Here is a 10,603-nt window from a genome sequence, read left to right as displayed (position 1 = left end):
AGTTTTATCGGTTTTTTTTTTTTTTTTTTTTTTTTTTTTTTTTTTTTTTTTTTTTTAGCTTCCATAAATCAGCTCTATGCATGGATATGTCTTTTGAATGAGTTTGGATAAATTTTAGTAAACTTTATTAAAACCTCACAAGTTACCAAGAAAGGCACAGCCAAATCTATTTAATGGACTCAAGTTTGAAATGGAGAAAGTTATTAGATACTTCGAGAGTATACTCATTTTCTCTTACGTGGGAGTGGACCTCATGGTGAGTGAGAGCCACCCTAATGTGAGAAGAAGTGAATATACTCCTGAAGTACCCAATAATAACCCTTAACATGGACCAAGGTCTTCCTATTTAATTTGAGCCTAAAGAAGCAAGCATTTAATGGGAAATTGCATTAAATCCAAATTGGATTTGGATTTGGATTTCAGCTGCATAGGTCTTATTGTTTTGCAAGTAACTTTTGGCTTAAATATCTTTTTTTTTTTAAGAATACTATATATTTTTAACACACACACACATAGGGGAGATGGCTTAAATATCATATTAAGGCAAAACAAGTTACGTTGGAACGTTGATTAATAGGGCTAAAAAAATTGTATTTTTACAAGGACTTCCAAATTTTGACATTTAAGGAAGGTAAAGGAGGTGGTCAATTAGAGCCAGGAAGTCATAGATTTTTTTCTCCATATAAAAATTATACTTGTAATAGGATTTTTAGAGTTATTTAAGAGTTCATTATGACAACTTTAAATGTACAACATTGACGGCCTTAATAACAAAATTAAGATACCACAAGTATACTTAGATTAGACTATAGTAAAATTTTATCTATCTTAAAAATAAATAAATAAATAAAAATAAAAATAAACAAGTGTAAAGCACATCCTTGACGTTATAATTACTTCACAAGTATAAATTTTTGTAGGATGAGAGGGGATAGGGGTAAGGTTCAAGTTTCTGATAAAAAAATAAAATAAAAATAATTTAAAAGTTATTTTTTCAATTTTTAGGATTTATTTGATGTAATGGCTTTGCTAGGAGCCTTTCCTTTACAAGGGTGAAGCCCTAACTTTCTAAGTACGTTATTAACGATTATGTTCATGTTCATTTTTTATTGATTTATTTTGTTAGAAATTTTATTTTTCTATTTAATTCATTAATTTAACGTAGACTTTGAATGCATTAAACATTTAAAATTCTATAATTTTGTCTTTACTTTAATAAATTAAATTCACAATACCGTCTTTAGAAAATTAATCAAAATTAATCATTACTAAATCATGCGATGAAGGTCATTCTTCATATATATTCTGATTTAGTTATAAAATAAAATTGTTAAAACAACCTTTAAATGTGTTATGTGTAGATCCATAAGGCATAGTTTAAGATATTAATTTCTCCGAAATTTAGTTTATCTTTGAACATGTGTTATGTGTAGAATTGTAGATCCATAAGCAGCCGTGTTTTAAGATATTAATTTTTTCCATAATTTAGATTAGGATAAATTGAAAATTACACCCATAAAGTTTGAGGGTAATTGCATTTTACACCCTAAAATTTTAAAATTTAGATTTTACCCTCTAACATTTCAAATTTTAAATTTTACTCCCTATATTTTAAGGGTGATTGGATACTCTCTAGAGTTTGAGAGTGTTCGGATTTTACACCCTAAAGTTTTAGAATTTTGAAGTGTAAAATCCCAACACTTTCCAATTTTATAGGGTAAAATCGAAATTATGAAACATCAAAGTGTATAATCCAAATACTTCAAATTTTAGAGTAAAATCTAAAATTTGAAATTTCAAAGTGTAAAATCCAAACACCTTCAAACTTTAAGGGTACGATTTACAATTTACCCTTTAGTTTATCTTTGCCAACAAAACAACCAACAATTACAAATTCTCTTCTCCTATCCAACAAAGATTTTAAATAAATAAATAATTTCATGACATTATTATAATATATATGTGTGTTTATTTTTTTCCAATTTTCTTTTAAGTCTTTTAAGAATTATAGACAATATTAAATTATTTCAAGTTAAACTAAACATAATTCAATGTCATTTTGAATAAAACGACCAAACAAATTTCACATTTTTTTAGTTTTTTATTTATTTATTAATTAAATAACATGTGTATATATATTAAGTAGCTTTTCGCACCACACCAATTCACCAAACTTCAAAACACACGGTGATATTGAAACTTAACAAGACCCATCATTGGGCTATATGGCCAATGCTTTCAAGTTTCAACCACGCCCTTTCCCCTAATGAAGAGAGAAGAAAGATAGATAGCAAAAAATAAATACAAAGAAAGAGAGAAGGACCAACTCATTTGCAATGCCATCCCATGGACCATGGGACTTTTAGGGCCCTGTTTGGATTGAAGGGGGAAAGAAGGGGAGTAGTGTAAAGTTTGTTAAAAATAAATTAGTTTTGGTCAACTCTACTCTCCTCTCCTCTACTCCCTCTCCCTCTCCATCTCCCTCTCCCTCAATCCAAATGGATCATTAGGAAGCAACAGAATCAATGTTAGAAGAGACTTGCACATAAAATTATGGTACTGCCTTCATTAATTTAAGTTTCTTTCCTTTTCTTTCTCTACCTCATTCCCACATAGTCCAGAAAATTAACAAGCAATAAGAGGATAAAATACATCCAAGGAGAGACCTAAAAATAGGTATTGCAAAATACCAATCAGCAGTTGTTAGATAAATTTTGTTAAAACACTACATACTTCTAAAGATAAAAAGAAATTGAAAAGGAAATATAACAAAAATGTCACAAATTCCAATTTAGTTAATAATGTGGCAAACAATTCATATGATCACATGTCGCATCTTAATATTAAGTATGTACAAGAAACTCCTGCCGGCCATACCTCTAGAGAAAGAGATAGAGAGAACAGCACAAGGATGATAACCTACACTAACTTTGCAACTCTTGCTAACATACTTTGGACTTATTTGCAACAAATATATGAGGCTTGAATACAACTCAGGTCCAAAGCAACCGATTTCAGCAAGCCAGCAGGCAACATCATCAGATAAAATTGGATAATAACAAGAAACTACTGACCAGAGTTCCCCAACAGTCGCTCTACTGCTGCATGAACATTTCCAGCAGTGGCAATCAATGCCCGTATATTCTCTTGTGTGTCAAAGAAACCCATTTCTTGAAGCTGTGACAGCTGGGTGGCGTAGAGTTCTTCCGGTGGCGCTGGGAAGATAAACAGAATAAGTACCAAACAAACATAAGCAACAAGATATCCATTAAGAAAAGGAATTAGAAAGAAAAGAAAAGACAGGAGAGTATAGTAACCGTTAGATCTGTTGGGAACAGCCAGGCTGCCAGCTCCGAGTCCACCAAACATGTTCATCAACATCTCCAATCCTACGTTGTTCAATGACCCAGTGAAAACATTAACAAACAACCCATTGTAAAAAATAAATAATCTGAGGGGAAAGGGAAGAACAAATATTTTCCATCATAACTAAATTTTGCCATCTTTCCAGGGGTTTGACACAAAGGCCTTCCTCAAGAAAATGACAAAAATAAAGCCCTCTATTACTGCAGAAAAATCCTAAATATCCTCCCAACACCCCCCCAACTACCAAAAAAAAGAACCAATTCCTTCTTACTATAAAGATATAGAACTTCCCACTCACTCAAAATTAATGTCTAGAGATGTTTAGCTAAGAGCCACCCCATTTAACTGAGAGCACCTATTGTATGCAGATGTCCCAAATGATGCAATCCAGCAATTATATGTTGGAGGTTTCTAACAGGAACCAACATCTAGAAGACATGCCCTTGCAGGCACTATGCCGCTAGATTTTACCAATGAAAATAATAGAAGATTGGCCAAAGAAGCAAACAGAAGTTCAAAGGTTTTTTTCTTAGACCAAATGTCAAAGATTGACTTGCATACCTGTACCTCCACCAGCAGTCTGACCCTGTTCCCTGCATTATGAAACAAGTTAATAGAAGATAGGGGAAGAAACTAATGACAAGAACTAATCAGGAAAAGCAGTGTCACTATCACATGGCGAAGCATGTACAATTCATAGTTGTCAAAACGTGAATCAATTTTTGATGTTTCTGTATCATGTATCGTATATTGTAAGATACACAAACCCTTAATAAAATTTATAAAAAATTATAGATATACATATATAAAGGATATGTTTATTATAAATTTTGAATATATTCAACTATTGACTAATTTATTCATCACTTATGTGAGAATAAACAAGCTAACTAAATAAATCAAACTAGCATGTGTTTATAACATACACATTCAAATTGCTTAAATTCAGAAGTGATAATATATTATAAATAACCCAGAAATAATAATTTATATTCATAATATTGCCTAATCAACCCCATCTAAGTCAATGCTATCATCATATTTATCATTTTGCAAACTTATTTCTTGATTAAAATTTTCTTCATCATCATTAACATTTACTATCTCTTCTTGTTCTTTTTATTTTAATAATTAAAAAAAAATCTTCTTGGCATTCTAGTTTCTTGGACTAATAACAATAACAACAAAAATAAAAATAATTAATTGTCAATTAACATCTTATTCATAGTACAGAAAATAAATTGTAAATATTAAAGTGAAGTGTAAGTGTGTACTGTATAGTCCAAATTTTGTAGAAGAAAGTGGGGGGAAAAAACTTATGAATATGTTATTTAATTAGGCTAAATTAAGTAACCTAATAATTTTGTGTTAAATACAAGTCTAGCAACTTGTTAGATTCAAATAAAAGTACAAATTTTAACAAAAAATTTCATTTTAAAGCATTTGTCTATTTATACGATTCATATAATACGCACACTATATCGTACGATTCATGAGCACTTACGATACGCTGATACGATATGGAACTTTGTATCACGTATCATATGATCCTGACAACTACTACAATTTGTGAAGAGAGAAGCTTTAAGTTCGGCAAGCTCCACAACTTTGCATAGTACGAAGCAATTAGAAAATAAAAAGAAAACTAGGAGAATTTTTAAAAGGTAATGAACTATCTGTGCATATTTGAAGCACTTTTTTTTAATAAGTATATTTGAAGCACGTTTTAGAAGATCATATTCTTATGGCTTTGAGGATTGCCTTCTACTACTTTGTATCTTTTTTTCATATTTCTTAGATAATCCTAGCCATCATTGATTTTCCATTATAGGATTTACCCATCTTGCACCTACTTTTTGGACTTTTTAAATGTTGTTGCTGATCTACAGAAAGGAAAACAGGCAAAGATTATGTCACCACTTACTGGGTTGACTGTTGCCGACCAAGCTGAGACATAAGAGCTTGTTGAAAAGTCAAGAGTTGCTGAGAGAGAGAGAGGCAGAGAGAGATCAACACAAATATAAGAAGCAAAATAAAAAATTTTAAAAAATTAAAAAAAAAAAAAACATGGAATTGACTTCAGCTTATCACCAGAAGGAATTTATATGCCAAATTACTGAAGTAAATAATACAAGAACTATTTCCCAAGTCAACCATCATTCATGCAAACCAAGACTTTTTATTGTAAGTAATAACTAGCAACTTTGAATGCATACCGACACTATACATAAACGTGTTCACTGTTCACAGAGATGAGCATATGGAGATGTGTCTAAGAAGGGAACTGCTGGGTAGACGTGTTTGCACAGCATGAGGGTGTGTGTCTGTGTATGCGTGTATGAGCAAGAAAGAAACCATTCGAGAGCACGTGTCAACTGCTGAAGAACTTTATAACAATGTACCTGCATTGTTTCAGGAGAAGTTAACTGACGAAGAAATTCTGGGTTTTGCATCATTTCCCTTAGTTGAGAATTGGAATCAAGCATGCTGCGTAGCTGGGGATTGAGACCAAGAATCTGAAAGTTGAGTAACGTTAGAGACACAAGTTGACCTCAAGTACAACTTATACTTAATAAGTGAATTGTATAACATGCTGATGCAAATAATAATGTCTTTGGTGCTGATCTAGTAAGATCCTGAACTATATAATAATTAAATACCTGGTTCATATATTGAGGGTTTGAAAGGAGGCTTTGCATCATCTGTGACATAGCTGGATTTTGCATCATCTGATTGACTAAAGTGGTATCCTGCATGGCACCAAACATGCCTTCAAGCCCTGGAAGACCAAGTCCACCTAAGCCAGCGGGTGTCTGAGATCTAGCATCCCCAGTAGGATTTGACCTCGTGGTGCTAGTTGGGGCACCTCCAGCTGCTAGTTTCACATAATTGAGTTAACTATTTATTGGTGACAATTTTTTAACAATATTCAAGTTAACATCTTCGAACAGCAGAAAACAAATTAGAAGAAAAAAAAATCCTATTTTTAAGTCAGAGGAAGAAAAGATTTAGAGTACTTTTTATTGGTAAACTACACATGCACTGATGGGCCACAACATGAGGGTACACACCCTCCACCTCACTCTTACAAGGGGAAGAAATACCAATTGAGCTAGAGCTCAATGGCAACAAAAATATCTACAGTACTTTTATTTATCAATAACCTTTAAGGGGCAGCAATTTAAATCACAAAGAAATTAGATTCTTAGAAACCATGTGACGTTTCCCATTTTCCATAGACATTGGTAACAAATTTGTCAAAGGGATAACTCAAAACAACATATTCAATTAGTACTGTGGATACTAGGGAAAAACACTGAAGTTCATAGCTTTACGGAAAAGATACAAACATGTATCTTTTTCTCCTCTTTGTAGATCAGTGAAACTAAACTTCTGCATTGCATTAGGATATGACATATTATCTGAAGGAAGAATAGAGGTTAATCTTATATGCTGCAACACTAAAATTACCCCAAAAGACGATAAAAGCATCCAGAAGAAGAGCAGAAGTAAGAGAGTGAAATCTTACCAGCAGTAGCAGTCCAAGGATTTGGTAGTGGATTAGTATTGGGAGCAGGAGAGCCAGTAGTTGTCTCAGAACTAGTGGTTGAGGGTGTAGTTGACGGATTTCTTGCTTGGTCCACACCTTGGGTCCCCAGAAGAGCAGCAAATGGGTTCGCATTATCATTTCCAGCATTCCCAGCCATTGTTGTGGCATTCAGGAATGGCTCTTGAACATTTTCATACATTCGCCTCAACATATTGAATCCCTCAGGAGAAGACTCAATATTGCTCATTGCTCTATCAGTATTGCGCATCATCTCACGCATGAGTTCTGGGTTTCTTGCAGCTTCAAGTGTCTGACGAAGTGTGCTGGGATCATTAAGTATGTGTGCTAGCTCAGGGTTTCGATCAATGATTTCACGCATTTGCGGATTATTCATAATCAAGTTACGCATTACATCAGGGTTATTCATTAGGTTCTGAACAACAGGCATATTCATTATTTCTCTCATTATATTAGGGTTCCGAGTCAACTGCTGTTGCACTTGTTCAAAATCTGGAAGCCCAGCTCCGAACAAACCGTTGCCACCAATACCACCACCATTGCCGCCGCCACCCATACCATTAATACCAAGTCCAGGAAATAGTGAAGCTCCAAAACCAGCTCCTCCTAACGCTTCACCCTCATTTGAACCAACACTTCTGGCATTACTTTGAGTGGTATTTGGAACTCCAGGATTGGTTCCACCAGCAGGATTGGATGCTGCAGCTGGAGAAAAGCCACGAACTAAGTGGACGGTGTGATCTGCCTCCAAACCTATAAACACAGACAAAAAAGATGGTCAACATAACTAAACCTATCTCAAGAGCAAAAAACACTCAATGGCCGGCAATTATATCTCCTTTTCTTTTTAAATGGATATGATACACCTACATTTCCATTTGGAATACAATCAAATATGTATGTCATATAAAACACCTAGGATTTACCCAAAATACTTGGCTAGCAAAGCTGAAAATCCAAACGGGCACTTTTTTTTTCTTTTTTTTTTTTAAAAAAAAAGCGAGCACTAGGAAATCTGATAAACGCCAGGTTACATATAAGGCAGTTGCCTAAATATGGCTGAAAAAAGCAAGCATGCTACTCCAAGGTGACAATAGGACATTGAACTCACTGTAATTCAATGCTGAGGTTAAGTCAGTTAACCCACTGCCAAAACTAATTATCAAAACGACACCATGCTTGCTTGAGAATCATTCACGTTACAAAAAAGCAACAACCAAGTCTCGGTCCCAAAATTTTGTGGATTGCTATGGAACCTCATCAGACTAATCGACACATGTATTCTCTTTTGCCATTCTATTCCATCCAAATCCATATTCTCTATTATCTCCTTAATTGACATTTTTTTTTACCATTTCTACTTATTTTTAGGTCTGAGCCTTCCATCGTTCCTCGACTTTTATAGAATAATTCACATGAACATTCACATGAATATATAAATAAATAAACTAATATTCTAAAATAACATTTTATCTCTTTCTAATCTAAACAACAATAACATTCCATTTCCTAATGAGATCTATCTAGATGCTTCTAGAATCATCAAAAATAGCAATTAACAATGAAGCATCGCATAATCATTCTTCGTTGCCCTAATATCATATCAAAGCTTGATTTCTACGAAACAAACCAAAAAATAATAATAATAATAATCCATCCAAAAATTAACACTATTTAACTAATAAGCAAAAAAAAAAAAAAAAAAAAATCTGAAATTCTGAATTAGATATTAATAAATAAAAAATAAATCGGAAATGAAATGAGTACCGTAGCTTTGAAGAGTTTGATCGTCCTTGAGGATCCGACCCTTGTAAATGAGCCTTTGTTGATCGGTCGGCGTATCGGATTTCTCAGCGAGAATGCTTTTGAAGGATCCAACGGAGGAATCGAGGCTAATCTGAACGGAAAACTTAGAACCGTTGGAGCAACGGATGTTGATATTGACTCCATCTCCGCCGTTGGATTCGTTCGCATCGTCCACAGCTCCATCACCTCCCATAGTCTCTCCCCACTATCTCTCTCAAATTCCAAACAAAAAAAAAAAAAAAAAAAAAAATTACAGATCTATGAGAGAGAGAGAGAAAAAGAGAGGAATTGGAAATTGAAACCCTAAAAATTGTTGTGGTATTGAATAGGAAGGAAGAGAAAGAAAGTGAAGGGTGAGTAATTGTGAAAGAAAGAGAAGAAGTGAAAGTGTAATATGTGGGAATTTATTTTATATTTATGTGTTGTAATAAAGGGTGAGAGAATCGGAGGTGACTTAAGGCCACCTAAGCCGGGAAAGTATATAAAGTGTTTGGTGTTTGTTTTGAGTCTTGAGAGAGAGAGAAGGAATAAAGAGACCCACGAGCTGAGGGTGAGGCGCGACTTGTATTATACACTCACAGTCACAGACACTCTCCTGCTTCGGAGGGGATGTGTCTTTGAGACAATAGGGTGGGGGCGTTGTCTTGTGAGAGAAAGTGAGGCCGTCTTTTTTTTTTTTTTTTTTCAGCTTCTGAACCTTTTTAACTGTTTGTGTCTGTGGCCTGTGGGTTTATATTCTAGCACTCTCTTTTTGATACGCGTCGCTCCTGTCTTTTTTTTCTCTTTTATTGTTTTCACTTTTTCTCTTTAAGAGATATGATAAATAAAAACAAATCTTAATCTCTCTTCCTTTAATTTTTATGCCATGAAATTGGCAATTCTTAGATTTGGTTAGTTTCAATATGCAATATACACTATTTGATGCCCATGTCAATGCCTACTTTAAGGCCTTTTTTTTTTTTTTTTTTTTTTCGTGATACCTCAATCTAATCTATATATCTATATAAAACGGAAGCCTCTGCTAACTCTACAATTTTTCACGTCATCTTTTTTTTTATAATTCTTTTAATGTTTTATTATATTAGAATTTATCAATTTAGAACCCAAAAGTATACAACTCCCCCAGCCTTGTATATATGTGTAAAATTCATTTATGGATATTTGAATTTCAACTCTTACCCTCTATATTACCACAAGCACTTATACTTATGAAATGATCGTCACCCCAAGAATGCGCGGTAGTAATTTGAGCCAATTTCTAAATGTCATATAGTTTAGCTAACATATTAATGACAAAGAATGTGCTCTAATTGAAATCCCTTGACCCAAGCCTCATTGTGATCTTCTTCTTTTATATATATAAGTAAATAAAAGATAAAAGATAAAAATGTAATCGCACATAACAGCTCCGTGGACCAATGTTGTATAAGATCCAAAGGTTCCTGTGCATACCCAAAATATGGTTATTGGGCTTAACCTCTACTTGTGCTCACAATCTATTTGTATTATAGGCTTTGGATTTCTTACTATGGGTGGTTCTATGCTCGGCAATTCAATTACGCTCCTGCTTACTCACTCTCTTTGCCTCACTCCTTTTCTTTCTTAAATTGATCGCTCTTTCTTTCTCTAAGGGTTCTCTCCCTAGAATTGCCAACCCCTTTCTTCTCATCCATGTTTCTTATTTATAGTGTGAGGTCAGTGGAAATGCCATGATTATTTTATGATTATAAGTGGAAATGATGGTCCAATTCCATCATGTTTAAGTGAATGTTTCGTTGGGACTGGTAGTGGTGGCATTGGAATTGGTTCTCACCTCCTAAAGGGTGTTCGGGCAGAAATACTCCCAAGGCCATACCGGGAAGC

General features: G+C 33.9%; 1 protein-coding gene across 2 annotated transcripts; it reads right to left on the bottom strand.

Moving 5' to 3' along the window:
- Positions 1 to 2,742: 2,742 nt before the first annotated feature.
- Positions 2,743 to 9,007, bottom strand: LOC115995128 (ubiquitin domain-containing protein DSK2b-like). Of its 2 annotated transcripts, none has more exons than XM_031119566.1 (8): positions 8,702 to 9,006; positions 6,896 to 7,687; positions 6,027 to 6,238; positions 5,769 to 5,882; positions 5,291 to 5,349; positions 3,928 to 3,959; positions 3,318 to 3,389; positions 2,743 to 3,215 (listed from the first exon to the last, which is right to left on the bottom strand). In XM_031119566.1, exons 1-8 carry the CDS (start codon positions 8,931 to 8,933, stop codon positions 3,067 to 3,069), a joined length of 1,662 nt encoding a protein of 553 aa, XP_030975426.1. In that variant the 5' UTR covers positions 8,934 to 9,006; the 3' UTR covers positions 2,743 to 3,066. The 2 variants fall into 2 exon arrangements, with proteins under 2 accessions (XP_030975426.1, XP_030975425.1); XM_031119565.1 differs by having other exon boundaries at positions 2,767 to 3,215; positions 6,027 to 6,241; positions 8,702 to 9,007.
- Between the last annotated feature and the right edge of the window lie 1,596 nt (positions 9,008 to 10,603).

Source organism: Quercus lobata, chromosome 6 (assembly GCF_001633185.2).
Source record: "Quercus lobata isolate SW786 chromosome 6, ValleyOak3.0 Primary Assembly, whole genome shotgun sequence".
NCBI classification, from domain to species: Eukaryota; Viridiplantae; Streptophyta; class Magnoliopsida; order Fagales; family Fagaceae; genus Quercus; species Quercus lobata.
The sequence above is the reverse complement of the archived record's forward strand: the minus strand, read 5'-3'. Positions and strand labels throughout refer to the sequence as shown.

What these genes read in the sequence shown, in the direction of transcription:
- LOC115995128 (XM_031119565.1), bottom strand. Translation starts at nt 8,933, where the DNA reads ATGGGAGGTGATGGAGCTGTGGACGATGCGAACGAATCCAACGGCGGA. An exon ending in TCAAACTCTTCAAAGCTACG is followed by an intron (nt 7,688 to 8,701) that starts GTACTCATTTCA and finishes CTGTGTTTATAG; the next exon opens with GTTTGGAGGCAGATCACACC. An exon ending in GACTGCTGGTGGAGGTACAG is followed by an intron (nt 3,390 to 3,927) that starts GTATGCAAGTCA and finishes TGAACAACGTAG; the next exon opens with GATTGGAGATGTTGATGAAC.